The sequence below is a fragment of the Rhinoderma darwinii genome, chromosome 6, assembly GCF_050947455.1.
Source record: "Rhinoderma darwinii isolate aRhiDar2 chromosome 6, aRhiDar2.hap1, whole genome shotgun sequence".
NCBI classification, from domain to species: Eukaryota; Metazoa; Chordata; class Amphibia; order Anura; family Rhinodermatidae; genus Rhinoderma; species Rhinoderma darwinii.
The window spans coordinates 8,318,543-8,343,112 of record NC_134692.1 but is presented as its reverse complement, the minus strand read 5'-3'; the positions used below and the strand labels follow the sequence as shown (position 1 = coordinate 8,343,112).

Sequence of the window (24,570 nt, the reverse complement as noted above, 5' to 3'; positions counted from 1 at the left end):
TATCTTGTACTGATCCTTATTGTACAGACTTACATTCTACATTATACTTCTGAGTTGCCGTCACAATACTGCTGGTTATCATTGGAAACCGTCAGCAAGCTTGTTGACAGACACACCCCTAACAGCTTGGCTGACGTTCTATGATGTTAGTTTTCCCTACATCACATTACAGCGCTGTCTTTGGTGTAAAGCTTATTCATAGCTCATGGTGACTTAATGATGTTATCTTAGATTTTACATGGGACTGCAGGTAAACCGACATCACGTTATCAATGATACAAAAAAATAATGCAGCCTTGAAGTTGATCTTTGCCACATCTGTACTATTCAGTATGATGATATACATGACAAAAATGACTTGTATCACTGTTGATGACTTTCTCGATTAAGGGGCTTCAATTACCCACAACTGTCCATGCTGGGGGGTGGGGGTGGGGTGAGTATACCATTTACCAAAAATAAACATCACAGGGTGACCTGCTCCTGGAACCCCCAGTGATCAGCTATAATCTGAAGGGTAAATGGATACTAACTGTTCAATTTTCCTGCAGCGCCTCCACAGGGGAAACTAAGTATTACATGGGTCCGATTTAAATCAAAGGTCTGTCGGTGTAGTGCCAGGTCCTCTAGAGCAAGAGTCGCTCTTTGTAGCTGTGCTCTGCTCTGGCTGCTAGATGAGGGTCTTAAATGGGGGACCCCCAGTGATTAAGTCAGGATTCCCTAATAGGGTATTTGAGTGAGGATTTTGTAAACCTGAAATCCCCTTTAAGGGTAGAGTCTATCATAGGTTCCTCCTACTTATAAACACAGTCTAATCTGGATATGGCATAAGATTTACCTGGTGCTGTAATTGTAAGAATCCTGTAGTCTTTGGGTTATCGTACATGGCCGAGGTCGGTTTGTTACGTGTGCGCACAGTGAGGCTTTTGTCACCATTTTCCCACTGGATCTGCCTACCCAACGAGCATCATGTGACCAGGATTACACAATAGCCGGTATGATTGTTATTAGAGATCTGGTTACACTGCCCTGAATTCCTGCGTACAAAGCCGAGAGGAGTTACGTAGAGCAGCACCAGAGCCGCCTGGGAATAAACTGAATTTATTATGCAAATGAACGACGGTCAATGGAATAATTCCGCCGCCTTTCAAAAGCCTCCAAGATGGATTACAAAGGGGACAACTCATAATTATTTGTGGTGCTTAAATTACAAGCTATGTATCTCGATGAGGAATTAAACCAAGTGCAAAGCGGTGGGGGGGGGGGGGGGGGGCGGTCAATGAACAAACCACTCAGGACTATGAAGAAGAAATTAATGAGATCCAACCCCATTGAGGCACATCATTTTGTTCAGTATATGTATGCCTGACTATGTGTGCACTGACTCAGCTTGTTCTTATATACAGTAGACAATCTGAACAAGCAGAGCTGCAGTGTAAAGCATAGGGGATTTAAAACAACCTTAGAACCAGTAGACAATGCAGCTGAGCTTGAGCCACCAATAATAGCTGTGCCCACTATGGCCATTCAATATACCAGGTGCTAAACTTAAGCTTTGTTCACATCTGCGCTAGGGTTCCGTGTGAGCTTTTAGTCGGAACGGAGCCCTGACAGACACAAACGGAAACCATAGGTTTCTGGTTCCATCACCATTGATTTCAATGGTGACGGATCCGGTGCCAATGGTTTCCGTTTGTCTCAGTCGTGCAAGGTTTTCGTGTTTTGACAGAATGAATAGTGCAGTCGACTACGGTACTGATTCCGTCAAAACGCCGGAACCCTTGCACAACGGAGACAAACGGAAACCATTGGCACCGGATCTGTAATAGGTCAAAAGTTTTATCAACAACCTATTTCTATTGGTTGGTGCAAGAGGCGGGGCTTATGACTGACAGGAAGTTATCAGAGGAACTAATGGATCTAATTAAGTTTTAATTAGAATGTATAAGGACTGCACGGGTAACACCACGGATAATATAACAAAGAAATAAGGAAATGGCATCTTGAATGGAACCACTTCTTAAAGGGTATGTATACTTTTGCAACTGTTTTAATTGTTCCAATTAATGTCTACAATAAATAATAAAGCAGCTTTATAAACAGTCTCGATTAAAAAACTCCTACAGCTTTGTGTATACAGCTCCTACATAGACCGATGTGTCTCCATGGTAACAGACTGCAAACAATCTCTGTGTAGTCTGACCCTGCAGTCATGTGTTACGCCATTCCCTCTGTATCCTCTTCTTGATAACCTAACAGAGGAGGAAGATGGAAGAGAGTAATGCATTAGGGCAGGATCAGACTACACACGGGCTGTTTGTAGTCTGTAACCACGGAGACATGTAGGTCTGCAAAGAGGCTGCATACACAAGATGGTAGAAAATATGTGTATTAGTTTCCAAAGTAGATGCATTGGAGCAATAATAAATTGATTGACAAAGTATACACACCCTCTAACTAAGGTATCTGGGATAAGTTTGACATTGATGGGAAAGATGATGGTTTAAGAGTATTTTAAATCCCGCAGTCAGCACTGTAAACACAGCTCCAGAATAGCTCGCAGCCTCCAGGAATAACATCCCAGAACACGGTGTTCAGCAGCAAACACCCCCTCATCCCCATTCAATCACAGCGTGAAACCGGGATTTACACGAGGCCGCCGGCTACTGTGATCAATGGCGCATAAAGCTCGCCGTCTGCTGCCGATCGGTAGGAGGGGGACAGCGGCCAAATTCCACATTCAATGTAAATTTAGCACTGGCAGTAAGTCTTGCTGAGGAAGACGACTCCGTCCACAGGGAAGGAAGAGAAAATATGGAAAAACCTTCCCCTTCTGTTAAGAAAAATCATGAATGAGAAAATGTAGAGAAATGGGGGCAACTGCTAAACATCTCATGGGACATCTGTGGGTGATACACTGTTATGGGGACATCTGTGGATGATACACTGTTATGGGGACATCTGTGGATGATACACTGTTATGGGGACATCTGTGGATGATACACTGTTATGGGGACATCTGTGGATGATACACTTATGGGGACATCTGTGGAATATACACTGTTATGGGGACATCTGTGGATGATACACTGTTATGGGGACATCTGTGGATTATACACTGTTATGGGGACATCTGTGGATTATACACTGTTATGGGCACATCTGTGGATGATACACTGTTATGGAAACATCTGTGGATGACACTGTTATGAGGACATCTGTGGATGATACACTGTTATGGGGACATCTGTGGAGGATACACTGTTATGGGGACATCTGTGGGTGATACACTGTTATGGGGACATCTGTGGGTGATACACTGTTATGGAAACATCTGTGGATGACACTGTTATGAGGACATCTGTGGGTGATACACTGTTATGGGGACATCTGTGGAGGATACACTGTTATGGGGACATCTGTGGGTGATACACTGTTATGGGGACATCTGTGGATGATACACTGTTATGGGGACATCTGTGGGTGATACACTGTTATGGAAACATCTGTGGATGACACTGTTATGAGGACATCTGTGGGTGATACACTGTTATGGGGACATCTGTGGATGATACACTGTTATGGGGACATCTGTGGGTGATACACTGTTATGGGGACATCTGTGGATGATACACTGTTATGGAAACATCTGTGGATGACACTGTTATGAGGACATCTGTGGGTGATACACTGTTATGGGGACATCTGTGGAGGATACACTGTTATGGAAACATCTGTGGATGATACACTGTTATGGGGACATCTGTGGATGATACACTGTTATGGAAACATCTGTGGATGACACGGTTATGAGGACATCTGTGGGTGATACACTGTTATGGGGACATCTGTGGAGGATACACTGTTATGGGGACATCTGTGGGTGATACACTGTTATGGGGACATCTGTGGATGATACACTGTTATGGGGACATCTGTGGGTGATACACTGTTATGGGGACATCTGTGGATGATACACTGTTATGGAAACATCTGTGGATGACACTGTTATGAGGACATCTGTGGGTGATACACTGTTATGGGGACATCTGTGGATGATACACTGTTATGGAAACATCTGTGGATGATACACTGTTATGAGGACATCTGTGGAGGATACACTGTTATGGGGACATCTGTGGAGGATACACTGTTATGAGGACATCTGTGGATGATACACTGTTATGGGGACATCTGTGGATGACACTGTTATGGGGACATCTGTGGAGGATACACTATTATGGGGGACATCTGTGGGTGCTACACTGTTATGGGGACATCTGCGGGCGATACACTGTTATGGGGACATTTGTGGATGATACACTGTTATGGGGACATCTATGGGTGATATACTGTTATGGAGACATCTGTGGAGGATACACTGTTATGGGGACATCAGTGGAGGATACACTGTTATGGGGACATCTGTGGAGGATACACTGTTATGGGGACATCTGTGGGTGATCCACTGTTATGGGGACATCTGTAGAGGATACACTGTTATGGGGACATCTGTAGAGGATACACTGTTATGGGGACATCTGTAGAGGATACACTGTTATGGAGACATCTGTGGAGGATACACTGTTATGGAGACATCTGTGGAGGATACACTGTTATGGGGATATCTGTGGATGATACACTGTTATGGGGACATCTGTGGGTGATACACTGTTATGGAGACATCTGTGGGTGATACACTGTTATGGGGACATCTGTGGGTGATACACTGTTATGGAGACATCTGTGGAGGATACACTGTTATGGGGATATCTGTGGATGATACACTGTTATGGGGACATCTGTGGGTGATACACTGTTATGAGGACATCTGTGGGTGATACACTGTTATGGGGACATCTGTGGATGATACATTGTTATGGGGACATCTGTGGATGATACACTTATGGGGACATCTGTGGAGGATACACTGTTATGGGGACATCTGTGGATGATACACTGTTATGGGGACATCTGTGGATGATACACTGTTATGGGGACATCTGTGGATGATACACTGTTATGGGGACATCTGTGGATGATACACTGTTATGGGGACATCTGTGGATGATACACTGTTATGGGGACATCTGTGGATGATACACTGTTATGGGGATATCTGTGGATGATACACTGTTATGGGGACATCTGTGGGTGATACACTGTTATGGGGACATCTGTGGATGATACACTGTTATGGGGACATCTGTGGAGGATACACTGTTATGGGGACATCTGTGGATGATACACTGTTATGGGGACATCTGTGGATGATACACTGTTATGGGGACATCTGTGGGTGATACACTGTTATGAGGACATCTGTGGGTGATACACTGTTATGGGGACATCTGTGGATGATACATTGTTATGGGGACATCTGTGGATGATACACTTATGGGGACATCTGTGGAGGATACACTGTTATGGGGACATCTGTGGATGATACACTGTTATGGGGACATCTGTGGATGATACACTGTTATGGGGACATCTGTGGATGATACACTGTTATGGGGACATCTGTGGATGATACACTGTTATGGGGACATCTGTGGATGATACACTGTTATGGGGACATCTGTGGATGATACACTGTTATGGGGACATCTGTGGATGATACACTGTTATGGGGATATCTGTGGATGATACACTGTTATGGGGACATCTGTGGGTGATACACTGTTATGGGGACATCTGTGGATGATACACTGTTATGGGGACATCTGTGGAGGATACACTGTTATGGGGACATCTGTGGATGATACACTGTTATGGGGACATCTGTGGATGATACACTGTTATGGAGACATCTGTGGATGATACACTGTTATGGGGACATCTGTGGGTGATACACTGTTATGAGGACATCTGTGGGTGATACACTGTTATGGGGACATCTGTGGGTGATACACTGTTATGGGGACATCTGTGGATGATACACTGTTATGGGGACGTCTGTGGATGGTACACTGTTATGGGGACATCTGTGGAGGATACACTGTTATGGGGGATCTGTGGATTATATGCTGTTATGGGGACATCTGTGGCTGATACACTGTTATGGGGACATCTGTGGATGATACACTGTTATGGGGACATCTGTGGATGATACATTGTTATGGGGACATCTGTGGATGATACACTGTTATGGGGGATCTGTGGATGTAATAGTATATTAGTTGTTTCTTTAAATTTTCGCACATTTTAAAGTGTTTTTCAAGGGGTCAGGAGACCCCATGGAGTCTCCCTCAATACTGTGTATATACAGAGCTGCTGATTGTATCCTAATATGAAAACTTTTCTGCATAGACCTTGTCACACATGTACGGTGCACAGCAGATACCAGCTGTTCGCTATGGGGGGGGGGGGCTTGATATTTTCTTGTTCAGCACTTCCATTAGTAGGTTACACAGAACACGATCGGAATGGAGAAATAATAACAATGTGTCAAGCAGCATTATTGCATCTGAAATCACTCAAGTGGTGGGAGCCAATGGGAGTGCTGCGTTCTATCAGCTCCATATAAAGTGTGCAGTCCAGGACAGGCAAGCCAGCTGATTGGCCACAGATGACAGGTTGATACAACGCAGATCCACTTAGATCAGATGGAATGTTCCATCAGGATAGATTCCAGAGGGGGCTGTAAATCTCACTAAAATATAAAGAAGCAAATGGGGCCTCTATAGAAATCTGTTTAGACATGCCGGGGGCGGCGTTCCCGTAAACGTATGTATGTAACGAGTTTTATTTATATTAAAAATCCTTCAAGATGTCCAAGAAACAACAATATGGCCCTGTTCACATCACGTTTTGGCCCTTCGTTTAACGTCTAAGCCAAGACAGCTCCCGACGTACACGCTAAACGTGACCATAGGGTTCTATTAGACCAACGAAGGGCAAAATAGTCCCCGTTTGCCTCCATCGGGCTGGTATACGCCAGTATACCTTTTTTTTAGGTATGGAATAGCGTGTGAGATTATGCTATTCTATACAATGGGACTCTGCAGAAAAAAACATATACATCACAGACATCCTTAAGAAAGTTGTCTCCCAAAATAGCTTAACCAGCTTTGTGACCCAGCTTTCCAAGAGTCCAGAATGTCAAAACCGCTGACTTTTAGAAATGATGGATCACGATAATGTCTCAGGAAAGATGCTGATTCTTCTTGTGGAGATCCAGCTAGTGGGGAATCTTTAGGGCAAAGCTTCCTGGGAAGCAAAGTATGCAAATTCGCTCTCCTCCAGAAGGAAGAAAATGGTCTCTCTAGTGCCACCTATAGGCTGGGTTCACACAGAGTTTTTTGCAGGTGGAAAATCTGCCGCAGATTTTCCTCTGCCTGCAAGCCGATTTTCGCCCGCGGCCATTGAGTGTCGCGGGCATAAAACGTAGCGAAATACGCTTTCTCTGCCTCCCATTGATGTCAATGTGAGGTCAGAGGCGTAAACGCCTGTAAATAGGGCATGTCCCTTCTTTTTCCCGCGAGCCGGTTTTTCCGCTCGCTGGAAAAAAACGCCTCCGCCTCCCATTGAAATCAACGGGAGGCATTTTAGGCCGTTTTTTGGCGCGTTTTCTGACGTGGTTTCCGCGTTAAAAAGCTCAGAGAGAAACCCAGCCTTGGATGGAAATCCAAAATAGGCAATAGCTTCTTCTCTACTGTCCTCATAAATCAAGCGAGATCCGGCCATACACATTAGATGAAAGTCGTCCAAACCCACGGCGAGTTCGGCTGCCCGCTGGCAGATGTCTTTTATTCCGCCCTTCTCATTAAAATAAACATGCATGCTTGGCCGAGCCATGTCGAGCGTTCGGCTAACTGCCATCTCACGTTTACGGCTGGCTTATGTCACAGATGTCCCCATAACAGTGTGTCAGCCACAGATACCCCCGTAACAAAGTTTTAGCCACAAATGTCATAATATGTAGTATAAAGACTGAGAAAACATGAAACCATATTACCAAAATGTGTGCTCCTGGTCTTGGATAGTGGGGTAACAATACCAGTTATTGGAAGAATAAGTACATGTGCTCAATGGGGGGAGGAGAATAAACTGCCGCCAGACACCTTTGGCAGCGGCTTATCTGTTGTGAGAACAAGGGATCGGGTATGTCGAAATCCAACTTGCCCGATCCTTCTTTTGCCTGAGATCTGCCGTCTGTGGAAAGTCGGCACACCACCATACACATTAGATGGTCGGCCGTTCTTGCCGAAACATATTCATAACCAATCTTACTAGACAGACTCCATGAGGAATGATAACATTTTATACCTGGGTTTCCATCTACTAGTAATATAAAGGAGAACTCCCATCATCCTTATGTTCGTCACTCTCCTGCTATTTTATATAGGGCTCTAATCACATGGTAACCACTATATAGACGGACTGTAGGTTGTGCTGAGCAGAGCGCTGTGGTAGAGTGCTGCTGTCCAAGGAGACAGAATGCTACAAAATCAGTAACTGCTTTTAACTTGAAGAACATATGGGACCAGGAGTGGAGGGGGGGGGGGGATTTCTGGCTCTCGTCCTCCTGGACTCAGGGCTGAGGTAGCAGACAAACTGTGTCTCCTGGTAGCAACTATTTAAAGTCGGACTGACGGAGGGAGACGTTTATTACTGGACGCACATTCCAAAGTTGTTACGGATCTCGCAGGAGAGATGGGATATGAGCACTTTCCCTATGAATTGTCCTATAATAGAATTAGATACGCAGTGTGTATCGGACATTATACATGGCCCCATATCAGACAGACCAGTGGCCATTGTATAAATGACAATCTAAGGCTTCATTCACATCTGCGTAGTTGACTACGCTATTGATTCAGTCAAAACGACGGAACACTTGCACAACGGAGACAAATAGAAACCATTGGCCCCAGATCCGTCACCATTGAAATCAATGGTGGAGGAAACGGAAACCTCTGGTTTCCGTTGGTGTCTGTCAGGACTCCGTTCCGATGGAAAGCTCAGACGGAACGGAGCCCTAGTTTTTATCAACTTTTAATTTGACTTTTATTGTTTTTTTTGTTTTTTTACTTTTACGATACAGCTTCTATGTATCCTGTATACATAGAAGCTGTATCGTTTTGTCAAAGCCGAGTCCGTCAGTTCAGCTGAACTGACGGCTCGGCTGAAAGCAGCTCCTGCATGTCTCCGACACACCAGATCCAGCTAATGACAATCACATGTAAATGTATTCCCATTTGTAGATTCACGGTTTGAAGATAGTTTCCTCCCAGCAGTGAACTAGTTAACATTTTGTGCCGGGATAATCCACGGGGATTTCTCTGTTGATTCCTGTTCCAGCAGCTCCGTACAGCTGAGCCTGGGCAGCGCCCGCGTGGCAGCTACACCCCCTTCTTCTGGCCAGTCTGGGGCATTTTTCTCCTTTTCTGACTGAGCCATTTCAGCTTTCAGGAGATTTGCACCAAAACAGCGACTCCTGCCAACGAACGGAAAGTCTTATTCATCCGCTGAAATATTCAGACTCTCGGGGCGGCTGATTCATCGCTGCAAAGCTTTACAGTGATCTCACCGAGATGTCTCATCATCAGCTCCCCCGTAATATAGAACATTTATGGCGGGGCCCACATGAGCGCCCCCCGCACTCACAAATCTTATCCTGCTCATGTAATGCCTGATATGTGGTGTAATATCCTAATAATGTACATACAGGTCCAGAGACTCCGTCCTATACATCTCCTGACTGTATGCCATGATCAGGAAGGATAGATAGATAGATAGATATGAGATAGATAGATAGATAGATAGATAGATAGATAGATAGATAGATAGATAGATAGATAGATAGATAGATAGATAGATAGATAGATAGATAGATAGATAGATAGATAGATAGATAGATAGATAGATATGAGATAGATAGATAGATATGAGATAGATAGATAGATGATAGATAGATAGATAGATAGATAGATAGATAGATAGATAGATAGATAGATAGATAGATAGATAGATAGATATGAGATAGATAGATATGAGATAGATAGATAGATAGATAGATAGATAGATAGATAGATAGATAGATAGATAGATAGATAGATAGATAGATAGATAGATAGATAGATAGATAGATAGATAGATAGATAGATATGAGATAGATAGATAGATAGATAGATATGAGATAGATAGATAGATATGAGATAGATTGATAGATAGATAGATAGATAGATAGATAGATAGATAGATAGATAGATAGATAGATAGATAGATAGATAGATAGATAGATAGATAGATAGATATGAGATAGATAGATAGATAGATAGATAGATAGATAGATAGATAGATAGATAGATAGATAGATAGATAGATAGATAGATAGATAGATAGATATGAGATAGATAGATAGATAGATAGATAGATAGATAGATAGATAGATAGATAGATAGATAGATAGATAGATAGATAGATAGATAGATAGATAGATAGATAGGATTACGGTTTGTATGCAGAGAGTTGCTTCTTTGGCCGCTGATCAATAACCCAGGATTGGTGGCCAATCATCTGTGGGGAGTATTTTTACACTCTCTCTGAGGGTCCGGGCTCGGCTCTTGCTGCAGTCAGTAAACATTTCTCTGGCAGGACACGTTATGTGGTCAGAGATGTTTACACACAACCTGTATCATCACACGCAGCGACTCCGCCAGAGGAGGGAGCGCAGCCCAAATTATACATCAAGGTCACAGCCGGCCCTGGAAGATGGAGAGAGGAGGTTTAAAGTAGTAGTCCAGTCTTAAAGGGATTATCCTTAGGGCTTATTCAGACGAACGGGATATACGTCCGTGCAACGCGCGTGATTTTCACGCGCATCGCACGGACCTATATTAGTCTATGCGGCCGCGCAGACATGTGCGTGACTTTTACGCTGCGTGAGTCCGCTGCGAAAAAGTCACGACATGTCCGTTCTTTGGGCGTATTTCACGCATCACGCACCCATTGAAGTCAATGGGTGCGTGAAAACCACGCATGTCACACGGAAGCACTTCCGTGGTACAAGCGTGATTCGCGCAACAGCTGTGAAAAGGATGAATGAAAACAGAAAAGCACCACGTGCTACAAACATCCAAACGGAGTGTCATAATGATGGCGGCTGCTCGAAAAGAACGCAGCCGCGCATCATACGGGGCTGACACACGGAGCTATCAAGTGCCTTTTGCGCGCGCAAAACGCACACGCTCGTGTGAATCCGGCCTTAGGATGGGTCATCAATATTAGATCAATTGGGTTTGACTCTTCACTCTGAACTGATCAGCTGTGTGAAGGGTCCGTGACACTCGTACAGGAGCTGCAGTCTCTTCATTGTTTCCATCGGCTTCAGTCTGGTTCGTACTTGCACACGCCGCCACTGCAGCGTAATTCAGTAATTGAATACAAAGTATATAAGAAAGTTGCAAACTTTCCATTCTATTAAACTTTATTTACATAAAATCTGATATACCTTTTAACCACTATACAAAGGTTAGGCTGACCATTGCTAAGCAACTACAACTCTCAGCATGCCCTGTAGAATCAGCAAGTTGACTGCCGTCAATCCAAGCTCAATCTTAACCTGAAGATGGCGCACTCTGGTTGTGGATGATCTTGTCTACTTTAGAAAACCGATGTTCATACACCCTATTAGGGAAATCTAACTAGAAGGGGGTCCTCCATTCAGGATCCTCATCTCTTGGTCAGAGTGGAGAGCGCTTATAAAGAGTCTCTCTCTCTCTCTCTCTCTCTCTCTGGAGGACGTGTCCTGTCCTGTATTACACAGATAACACATTGATTTGAATGGACACTGTGTAATACTTCATTTCTCCTGCGGTGGCACTGCAGGGAAACACAACACTTACTGTCCGGCTTCCCACAGATTACAGCTGATCGCTGGGGGTCCCAGCAAGGGGACACTTTATGATCAACTTATTATCAGATAGGGATTGTCCAATGAGGGGAACCCATTTAATTTGAGGATTTTCAACATGCAGTGACTTACGAAGAAACTTATAGATGGAGAAACCCCTCAGTTACATGTTCAAGGTCACAAATTCTCTCCGAGACAAGGGAAGGAATTCAGAGTGGGCGTCAAATGTCAAAGTAGAATGAAAACTATCGCAAGATTATCATGGACTCGGTTCCAGCCTTTAGTTATTTTCTATGTCTTTAACATTTCTCCCTTTAAAGAGTCAGTAAACTACACAGTAAACAGAACGGCAGTGAAGATCTATATCGCTCCCGATGGTCAAATGTAGCATTGCAGTTCTGTTAAATTGCCATTTTGACCATTTGTGGGGTCATTATTTGGGAACATTTGCCGCCGCAGCCTGTCCCCCGCCATAAGACATTCCTTTGAAATAAAAACAAGCTGCACTGACCATGACAAGCAAACAGTAAGAGATGCCAAAAGTTTATCCTTGGAGGTGTCAGCTTCCTCCTCCTCCTCCTCTTTAATTTGGAATCTCTGCCGCCAAATTGTGCTCCCTCTTGACAGCCATAAATCAGAGAGTGCCACCTGCCTGCCGCATGACAGCCCATGAAAAATAAAAACTTTCCTATCGGTGACGGACAGGAGAAGTGGCGACAAATGCCGGGGGTTTGTAAGGAGCAGGTGGACTGGACGCCATGTTTTACCCCATCCCATGACTCAGCCTCAGATCATTTCACCATCCACTTCTGTATACACGGAGATATGTAGAGTCTTGTACTGCGCAAACAACGAACCAATCAGATCGTTTCTGTTTTGGGGTGACACTAATGAAAAGACAAATTCCGCATGATTGTCCTATCACAGGTGATCAGTTCATGATGTCCAACATCCCACTCAGTGACACACAATGAACATACCCGACCAGACAACTCGCCGCACTGCCCAGTCTCTCCGCTCCAACCACATGGGGGCGCTGCATACACAACTAATCATACCTGGATACATTCCCTATAGATGCCTCTTATGTAAATATCATATCCGACTGCATGGAGGAAGCGTGCGAAAAGAATAATATGCATCAAAACAATAGCAGACATATATGATCTCTGCTTGCTGGCAGTGAATAGGAACATTCTTGCTTATACAGCCCTGATCTAATACTTGGCTCATTACGTGGATTCTCTCCAGTGCTGGAACATGAGGAGCACAACTTCTGACAGCACCACTCCCTATGACAGCTTAGAAAACAACCGAGACCATAGATACAAAGTATCCACAGGGAAATACAGTATTCCTGCAAATTCTCGGAGTGAGTGTAAGTAACCAATCCAGAACTAATACTTCTCACAGCTGAGAGTTTGTTACAATTGTGTCAAGCCTAGACAATTCTACGCGAGCCAAACAAATCCGCTATTTCTGTACAGATCGCCCGAGGGCCAAACAAGTGGTCATTTTCCACCACACTAAAAAAAATATAATATAACAAATTTTATTAGATCAGGTTAAAACTCAAATTGTTACCCTACACCATAGTAGTAATTGTAAAAAAAAAAAAAACAGCAATAAAGCACAGCCCCCTAACATGTTTTGGCGTCTTCAGGGGTTTCGGGACTGCTGGCGAGGGCACACCGTGCATCCGAATTTTTTATCTTTTTTTAAGAATCCCAGACCCCTCCCAGTTTGTATTAGCCAATAGGCTCACAAATATAAGGCCCAGCCCCTTATTTTATTTGATTGATGGACACATTGTCCTATAGCGTCGGCATACGTCACCTGCAATGTCACATGGCTTACAGCCAATAGCTGTCCTGCAGGTGCGCTCGTGTGGTGTCTCGAAAACGGCACTTGTCCCAGGTTAGACCCCATGTACACGACCGTAATTTTGATCCGCAATCACGGATATGTAATTGCGGATAAAATACCAATCCATTCATTTCTATGCCCCACGGACACCTTCCCGTATATATACGGAAAAGGTGTCCGGGCCGTAGAAATGATCCGCGAAAAATAGGACATGTCCTATTTTTTGAATTTATGGACCGTGCTCCTTTACTATATAATGGGAGCGCAGCGCGCAAATACGGGTGAAAGTCCGCGGCCGTCCGTGCCCATAATCACGGACCGAAATTACGGCTATGGCCATGTGCAGGATTCCGAAAAGTATCAACTGAGCCTGCTCCAACAGTTAGACACCTTATGTGTCAAAGATACAGCGCATGCCCAAACACTGTGGTACGTTGATGTTACGATGAGAGGCTTTGCACTTGCTCGGGCGCTTAGATCTAAGATACAATTGAGAGCTAGAATTAGAACAAATCAGCAGCACAAATCTCCCTCCTGTCCTGATAGTTTGCTACAACGTATCAGTGCAGGTAAAATGTTTCAGCCAGGACTTTGCCTGTTTAGCTCTCAGAGGATTGCCTACACTGGATACAATTGTAGCAAACCCTCATCTGTGAGAAATATTAGGTATGTGCAAGTGTTCAACCTCTGGATGTAAACAAAAACGTTCCCATTCACTGACAGCAAGCTGACATCTTGAAAATGGTGAGGAATTTCAGAACAAAGTCACGGACATTAACCAGTTTTAAAAAGTGTCTAGGAAAGGAGGTGTTATTTTTATTATACAGCGTGCACCATTGTAATAAATATGGCGCAGATTCTGACTGTCTGGCCTTGTTTTATCTCGGTTAACTTTAAGACCGTATTTATAAATCTCCACATTTTTGTCTTCTTTTTGCCACCTCATGGCTGTCGTACATTTCCCCAAAGTTTTACGCCCATAAGAATGGCGCAGACTATTAACAAATCTGACACATTTTACGACCCCTCTTTGACACGCCGCCTTTTCTAGACATTTTCAAATCGGTCTGACTTTTGGACAGTATTAATAAATCCCGACCACTGTTGCTATGGCATAAAGTTACATTATTGCACTTTCAAAACAAATTTGACAAAATCCCAAATTGACAAAAATATTTAGAAAACAAATGTAAATATTGTAATACATTGTATCATTTCAGATTTTTTTTACAGCCCCCCCCCCTCCCCCTACATTTGCTCCCCGCCTGCTATAATTCAGGAGTAAAGACTAAGCTCATTCCAAGAAGAGTTTTTGAAAACAAAACAAAACTTTTTCCGGCCTCGCGGCCCGCGTGGTCACAAGGAGTCGATTCTCCTAAAATCAATGTTCTAATTATTTCTTCTCACACATTATTTCTTACTTGGAGCTGCACCCGGAGAGGTCTAGGGGTTCCCTTTGCCCTGTAGAGATCTGCAGGTTGGCTGGCGTTGGACGTTTAAAGTCACACACACACATTCCCTAAGTCATGAGCGGACACACAGCTGCGGTGACACACGCAGGACCAGCCCAGTCCTATGACTTTTTCACCTTGCCCTCTGCTCCTAAGCTATGTGTGTATGTGTGGACCTCTCTGATGTCCCTGCCCACCCACACCCTTGCCATAGTTGCCCTAATTCTTGCAGTCATCTTAACCCTGCGCTTGCTGGAAATGTGATCTTTAGTGTAATAATAGTTCAATATCCTACAGGGAGGACACTGGGAAAAAAAGTTTAAAGTTACTACATAAGGGTAATGCATATCGGATATTTATCTTCCTCTATGTTGGCTGCTTTTAGGATCGTCCCCTAAGGACACATCAGTGATCAGTGACTCCAGATTAGCTGCAATGTCTATTGGGATCTGAGGACGTCTAAAATCCACTTCAAGCTGCAGCTCTGTCCCTCACCCATGCCGCATTATCTGTGATCAGTAACTCCAGCTTTGTTACATTGCCTGTTGGGGTCTAAGGTAGCCTAAAGTCCATCTGCTGTTTTATTAAAGACTTAAAATGCTGTTTTGCATTTTCTTATTAATGCTTTACACTGCAGCTCTGCTTGTTCAGCACAAGCTCAGCAGGAAGACAGTACATAAAGAAGTGACTTCCATTACAACAAGGAAACAATGACTATAAATACAAGTCATAAAATGACCAGTAAAATACGGAAGTGTATCAGAAAACTGATGTACAGAGTGAGGGGTGCGAGCCCCAATAAGGGAAGGGGCCTGTTGCAGGTCTATTTTAATCAGATGCATTATTGAACTTGTAATACAGGGATCTTAAAAATTAGGACTCAAACACCCACCTTCCAGACTGTCCTCTCGGTGCTCATTGAAATTGTCGTACGAGTCCCAGCGAATCAGAGGATCAGAGGTGTTGTAATCAACAGAGACGCTTGGTCCGTTCTCCAAGTGTTCCATCCCTGCAAAAGAAACACCTAAGAATGAACCAAAAAATCTTATGATGTATCCATCACCTGCACACAATGCACTGTAATCTGGGAACCATTTATCTTAAAGAGAAGCTATAAACATAAATGTCAATTCTCCCACCTATTCAAATCTATATTCTTAACCATAGGGGGCAGTATTATAGTAGTTATATTCTTGTATATAGGGGGCAGTATTATAGTAGTTATATTCTTGTATATAGGGGCAGTATTATAGTAGTTATATTCTTGTATATAGGGGGCAGTATTATAGTAGTTATATTCTTGTATATAGGGGCAGTATTATAGTAGTTATATTCTTGTATATAGGGGCAGTATTATAGTAGTTATATTCTTGTATATAGGGGGCAGTATTATAGTAGTTATATTCTTGTATATAGGGGGCAGTATTATAGTAGATATATTCTTGTATATAGGAGCAGTATTATAGTAGTTATATTCTTGTATATAGGAGCAAGTATTATAGTAGTTATATTCTTGTATATAGGGGGCAGTATTATAGTAGTTATATTCTTGTATATAGAGGCAGTATTATAGTAGTTATATTCTTGTATATAGGGGCAGTATTATAGTCGTTATATTCTTGTATATAGGGGGCAGTATTATAGTAGTTATATTCTTGTATATAGGGGGCAGTATTATAGTAGTTATATTCTTGTATATAGGGAGCAGTATTATAGTAGTTATATTCTTGTATATAGGGAGCAGTATTATAGTAGTTCTATTCTTGTATATAGGGGGCAGTATTATAGTAGTTATATTCTTGTATATAGGAGGTAGTATTATAGTAGTTATATTCTTGTATATAGGGGCAGTATTATAGTAGTTATATTCTTGTATATAGGGAGCAGTATTATAGTAGTTATATTCTTGTATATAGGGGGCAGTATTATAGTAGTTATATTCTTGTATATAGGGGCAGTATTATAGTATTTATATTCTTGTATACAGGGGCAGTATTATAGTAGTTATATTCTTGTATATAGGAGGCAGTATTATAGTAGTTATGTTCTTGTATATAGGAGGCAGTATTATAGTAGTTATATTCTTGTATATAGGGGGCAGAATTATAGTAGTTATATTCTTGTATATAGGGGCAGTATTATAGTAGTTATATTCTTGTACATAGGGGGCAGTATTATAGTAGTTATAGTCTTGTATATAGGGGCAGTATTATAGTAGTTATATTCTTGTATATAGGAGGCAGTATTATAGTAGTTATATTCTTGTATATAGGGGCAGTATTATAGTAGTTATATTCTTGTACATAGGGGCAGTATTACAGTAGTTATATTCTTGTATATAGGGGCAGTATTATAGTAGTTATATTCTTGTATATAGGGGGCAGTATTATAGTAGTTATATTCTTGTATATAGGGGGGCAGTATTATAGTAGTTATATTCTTGTATATAGGGAGCAGTATTATAGTAGTTATATTCTTGTATATAGGAGGTAGTATTATAGTAGTTATATTCTTGTATATGGGAGGTAGTATTATAGTAGTTATATTCTTGTATATAGGGGGCAGTATTATAGTAGATATATTCTTGTATATAGGGAGCAGTATTATAGTAGTTATATTCTTGTATATAGGGAGCAGTATTATAGTAGTTATATTCTTGTATATAGGGAGCAGTATTATAGTAGTTATATTCTTGTATATAGGGGGCAGTATTATAGTAGTTATATTCTTGTATATAGGAGGTAGTATTATAGTAGTTATATTCTTGTATATAGGAGCAGTATTATAGTAGTTATATTCTTGTATATAGGGGGCAGTATTATAGTAGTTATATTCTTGTATATAGGGAGCAGTATTATAGTAGTTCTATTCTTGTATATAGGGGGCAGTATTATAGTAGTTATATTCTTGTATATAGGAGGTAGTATTATAGTAGTTATATTCTTGTATATAGGGGCAGTATTATAGTAGTTATATTCTTGTATATAGGGAGCAGTATTATAGTAGTTATATTCTTGTATATAGGGGGCAGTATTATAGTAGTTATATTCTTGTATATAGGGGCAGTATTATAGTATTTATATTCTTGTATACAGGGGCAGTATTATAGTAGTTATATTCTTGTATATAGGAGGCAGTATTATAGTAGTTATGTTCTTGTATATAGGAGGCAGTATTATAGTAGTTATATTCTTGTATATAGGGGGCAGAATTATAGTAGTTATATTCTTGTATATAGGGGCAGTATTATAGTAGTTATATTCTTGTACATAGGGGGCAGTATTATAGTAGTTATAGTCTTGTATATAGGGGCAGTATTATAGTAGTTATATTCTTGTATATAGGAGGCAGTATTATAGTAGTTATATTCTTGTATATAGGGGCAGTATTATAGTAGTTATATTCTTGTACATAGGGGCAGTATTACAGTAGTTATATTCTTGTATATAGGGGCAGTATTATAGTAGTTATATTCTTGTATATAGGGGGCAGTATTATAGTAGTTATATTCTTGTATATAGGGGGGCAGTATTATAGTAGTTATATTCTTGTATATAGGGAGCAGTATTATAGTAGTTATATTCTTGTATATAGGAGGTAGTATTATAGTAGTTATATTCTTGTATATGGGAGGTAGTATTATAGTAGTTATATTCTTGTATATAGGGGGCAGTATTATAGTAGATATATTCTTGTATATAGGGAGCAGTATTATAGTAGTTATATTCTTGTATATAGGGAGCAGTATTATAGTAGTTATATTCTTGTATATAGGGAGCAGTATTATAGTAGTTATATTCTTGTATATAGGGGGCAGTATTATAGTAGTTATATTCTTGTATATAGGAGGTAGTATTATAGTAGTTATATTCTTGTATATAGGAGCAGTATTATAGTAGTTATATTCTTGTATATAGGGGGCAGTATTATAGTAGTTATATTCTTGTATACAGGGGCAGTATTATAGTAATTATATTCTTGTATACAGGGGCAGTATTATAGTAATTATATTCTTGTATACAGGGGCAGTATTATAGTAGTTATATTCTTGTATATAGGAGGCAGTATTATAGTAGTTATATTCTTGTATATAGGAGGCAGTATTATAGTAGTTTAATTCTGCCCCCTATATACAAGAATATAACTACTATAATACTGCCTCCTATATACAAGAATATTAGTAGTTATATTCTTGTATATAGGGGCAGTATTATAGTAGTTATATTCTTGTACATAGGGGGCAGTATTATAGTAGTTATAGTCTTGTATATAGGGGCAGTATTATAGTAGTTATATTCTTGTATATAGGGGGCAGTATTATTGTAGTTATATTCTTGTATATAGGAGGCAGTATTATAGTAGTTATATTCTTGTATATAGGGGGCAGTATTATAGTAGTTATATTCTTGTATATAGGGGGGCAGTATTATAGTAGTTATATTCTTGTATATAGTGAGCAGTATTATAGTAGTTATATTCTTGTATATAGGAGGTAGTATTATAGTAGTTATATTCTTGTATATGGGAGGTAGTATTATAGTAGTTATATTCTTGTATATAGGGGGCAGTATTATAGTAGATATATTCTTGTATATAGGGAGCAGTATTATAGTAGTTATATTCTTGTATATAGGGAGCAGTATTATAGTAGTTCTATTCTTGTATATAGGGGGCAGTATTATAGTAGTTATATTCTTGTATATAGGAGGTAGTATTATAGTAGTTATATTCTTGTATATAGGGGCAGTATTATAGTAGTTATATTCTTGTATATAGGGGGCAGTATTATAGTAGTTATATTCTTGTATATAGGAGCAGTATTATAGTAGTTATATTCTTGTATATAGGGGCAGTATTATAGTAGTTATATTCTTATATATAGGGGGCAGTATTATAGTAGTTATATTCTTGTATATAGGGGGCAGTATTATAGCAGTTATATTCTTGTATATAGAGGCAGTATTATAGTAGTTATATTCTTGTATATAGGGGGCAGTATTATAGCAGTTATATTCTTGTACATAGGGAGCAGTATTATAGTAGTTATATTCTTGTATATAGGGGCAGTATTATAGTAGTTATATTCTTGTATATAGGGGCAGTATTATAGTATTTATATTCTTGTATACAGGGGCAGTATTATAGTAGTTATATTCTTGTATATAGGAGGCAGTATTATAGTAGTTATATTCTTGTATATAGGAGGCAGTATTATAGTAGTTATATTCTTGTATATAGGGGGCAGAATTATAGTAGTTATATTCTTGTATATAGGGGCAGTATTATAGTAGTTATATTCTTGTATATAGGGGGCAGTATTATTGTAGTTATATTCTTGTATATAGGAGGCAGTATTATAGTAGTTATATTCTTGTATATAGGAGGCAGTATTACAGTAGTTATATTCTTGTATATAGGAGGCAGTATTATAGTAGTTATATTCTTGTATATAGGAGGCAGTATTATAGTAGTTATATTCTTGTATATAGGGGGCAGTATTATAGCAGTTATATTCTTGTACATAGGGAGCAGTATTATAGTAGTTATATTCTTGTATATAGGGGCAGTATTATAGTAGTTATATTCTTGTATATAGGGGCAGTATTATAGTATTTATATTCTTGTATACAGGGGCAGTATTATAGTAGTTATATTCTTGTATATAGGAGGCAGTATTATAGTAGTTATATTCTTGTATATAGGAGGCAGTATTATAGTAGTTATATTCTTGTATATAGGGGGCAGAATTATAGTAGTTATATTCTTGTATATAGGGGCAGTATTATAGTAGTTATATTCTTGTACATAGGGGGCAGTATTATAGTAGTTATAGTCTTGTATATAGGGGCAGTATTATAGTAGTTATATTCTTGTATATAGGAGGCAGTATTATAGTAGTTATATTCTTGTATATAGGGGCAGTATTATAGTAGTTATATTCTTGTACATAGGGGCAGTATTACAGTAGTTATATTCTTGTATATAGGGGCAGTATTATAGTAGTTATATTCTTGTATATAGGGGGCAGTATTATAGTAGTTATATTCTTGTATATAGGGGGGCAGTATTATAGTAGTTATATTCTTGTATATAGTGAGCAGTATTATAGTAGTTATATTCTTGTATATAGGAGGTAGTATTATAGTAGTTATATTCTTGTATATGGGAGGTAGTATTATAGTAGTTATATTCTTGTATATAGGGGGCAGTATTATAGTAGATATATTCTTGTATATAGGGAGCAGTATTATAGTAGTTATATTCTTGTATATAGGGAGCAGTATTATAGTAGTTATATTCTTGTATATAGGGGGCAGTATTATAGTAGTTATATTCTTGTATATAGGAGGTAGTATTATAGTAGTTATATTCTTGTATATAGGAGCAGTATTATAGTAGTTATATTCTTGTATATAGGGGGCAGTATTATAGTAGTTATATTCTTGTATATAGGGGCAGTATTATAGTAATTATATTCTTGTATACAGGGGCAGTATTATAGTAATTATATTCTTGTATACAGGGGCAGTATTATAGTAGTTATATTCTTGTATATAGGAGGCAGTATTATAGTAGTTATATTCTTGTATATAGGAGGCAGTATTATAGTAGTTATATTCTTGTATATAGGAGGCAGTATTATAGTAGTTTAATTCTGCCCCCTATATACAAGAATATAACTACTATAATACTGCCTCCTATATACAAGAATATTAGTAGTTATATTCTTGTATATAGGGGCAGTATTATAGTAGTTATATTCTTGTACATAGGGGGCAGTATTATAGTAGTTATAGTCTTGTATATAGGGGCAGTATTATAGTAGTTATATTCTTGTATATAGGGGGCAGTATTATTGTAGTTATATTCTTGTATATAGGAGGCAGTATTATAGTAGTTATATTCTTGTATATAGGAGGCAGTATTATAGTAGTTATATTCTTGTATATAGGAGGCAGTATTATAGTAGTTATATTCTTGTATATAGGAGGTAGTATTATAGTAGTTATATTCTTGTATATGGGAGGTAGTATTATAGTAGTTATATTCTTGTATATAGGGGGCAGTATTATAGTAGATATATTCTTGTATATAGGGAGCAGTATTATAGTAGTTATATTCTTGTATATAGGGAGCAGTATTATAGTAGTTCTATTCTTGTATATAGGGGGCAGTATTATAGTAGTTATATTCTTGTATATAGGAGGTAGTATTATAGTAGTTATATTCTTGTATATAGGGGCAGTATTATAGTAGTTATATTCTTGTATATAGGGGGCAGTATTATAGTAGTTATATTCTTGTATATAGGAGCAGTATTATAGTAGTTATATTCTTGTATATAGGGGGCAGTATTATAGTAGTTATATTCTTGTATATAGGGGGCAGTATTATAGTAGTTATATTCTTGTATATAGGGGCAGTATTATAGTAATTATATTCTTGTATACAGGGGCAGTATTATAGTAGTTATATTCTTGTATATAGGAGGCAGTATTATAGTAGTTATATTCTTGTATATAGGGGGCAGAATTATAGTAGTTATATTCTTGTATATAGGGGCAGTATTATAGTAGTTATATTCTTGTACATAGGGGGCAGTATTATAGTAGTTATAGTCTTGTATATAGGGGCAGTATTATAGTAGTTATATTCTTGTATATAGGGGGCAGTATTATTGTAGTTATATTCTTGTATATAGGAGGCAGTATTATAGTAGTTATATTCTTGTATATAGGAGGCAGTATTATAGTAGTTATATTCTTGTATATAGGAGGCAGTATTATAGTAGTTATATTCTTGTATATAGGAGGCAGTATTATAGTAGTTATATTCTTGTATATAGGGGGCAGTATTATAGCAGTTATATTCTTGTACATAGGGAGCAGTATTATAGTAGTTATATTCTTGTATATAGGGGCAGTATTATAGTAGTTATATTCTTGTATATAGGGGCAGTATTATAGTAGTTATATTCCTGTATATAGGAGCAGTATTATAGTAGTTATATTCTTGTATATAGGAGCAGTATAATAGTAGTTATATTCTTGTATATAGGAGGCAGTATTATAGTATTTATATTCTTGTATATAGGGGCAGTATTATAGTAGTTATATTCTTCTATATAGGGGCAGTATTATAGTAGTTATATTCTTGTATATAGGAGGCAGTATTATAGTAGTTATATTCTCGTATATAGGAGGCAGTATTATAGTAGTTATATTCTTGTATATAGGAGCAGTATTATAGTAGTTATATTCTTGTATATAGGAGGCAGTATTATAGTAGTTATATTCTTGTATATAGGGGGCAGTATTATAGTAGTTATATTATTGTATATAGGGGCAGTATTATAGTAGTTATATTCTTGTATATAGGAGCAGTATTATAGTAGTTATATTCTTGTATATAGGAGCAGTATTATAGTAGTTATATTCTTGTATATAGGGGGCAGTATTATAATTATATTCTTGTATATAGGGGCAGTATTATAGTAGTTATATTCTTGTATATAGGGGGCAGTATTATAGTAATTATATTCTTGTATATAGGTGCAGTTTTATATTAGTTATATTCTTGTATATATGAGCAGTATTATAGTAGTTATATTCTTGTATATAGGAGCAGTATTATAGTAGTTATATTCTTGTATATAGGAGGCAGTATTATAGTAGTTATATTCTTGTATATAGGGGGCAGTATTATAGTAGTTATATTATTGTATATAGGGGCAGTATTATAGTAGTTATATTCTTGTATATAGGAGCAGTATTATAGTAGTTATATTCTTGTATATAGGAGCAGTATAATAGTAGTTATATTCTTGTATATAGGAGCAGTATTATAGTAGTTATATTCTTGTATATAGAGGCAGTATTATAGTAGTTATATTCTTGTATATAGGAGCAGTATTATAGTAGTTATATTCTTGTATATAGGAGCAGTATTATAGTAGTTATATTCTTGTATATAGAGGCAGTATTATAGTAGTTATATTCTTGTATATAGGAGCAGTATTATAGTAGTTATATTCTTGTATATAGGGGGCAGTATTATAGTAGTTATATTCTTGTATATAGGAGGCAGTATTATAGTAGTTATATTCTTGTATATAGGAGCAGTATTATAGTAGTTATATTATTGTATATAGGGGCAGTATTATAGTAGTTATATTCTTGTATATAGGAGCAGTATTATAGTAGTTATATTCTTGTATATAGGGGCAGTATTATAGTAGTTATATTCTTGTATATAGGAGGCAGTATTATAGTAGTTATATTCTTGTATATAGGGGGCAGTATTATAGTAGTTATATTATTGTATATAGGGGCAGTATTATAGTAGTTATATTCTTGTATATAGGAGCAGTATTATAGTAGTTATATTCTTGTA

General features: G+C 38.7%; 1 protein-coding gene across 7 annotated transcripts in view; it reads right to left on the bottom strand.

The window, feature by feature from the left end:
- Window positions 1-24,570, bottom strand: part of TNS1 (tensin 1) — a 165,140-nt gene that overhangs the window by 81,962 nt on the left and 58,608 nt on the right. For all 7 annotated transcript variants that reach the window (XM_075829085.1, XM_075829086.1, XM_075829083.1 and 4 more), the window contains one exon: window positions 16,070-16,186. In XM_075829085.1, the coding sequence (XP_075685200.1) occupies window positions 16,070-16,186 (117 nt within the window). The remainder of the gene's footprint in view (window positions 1-16,069; window positions 16,187-24,570) is intronic.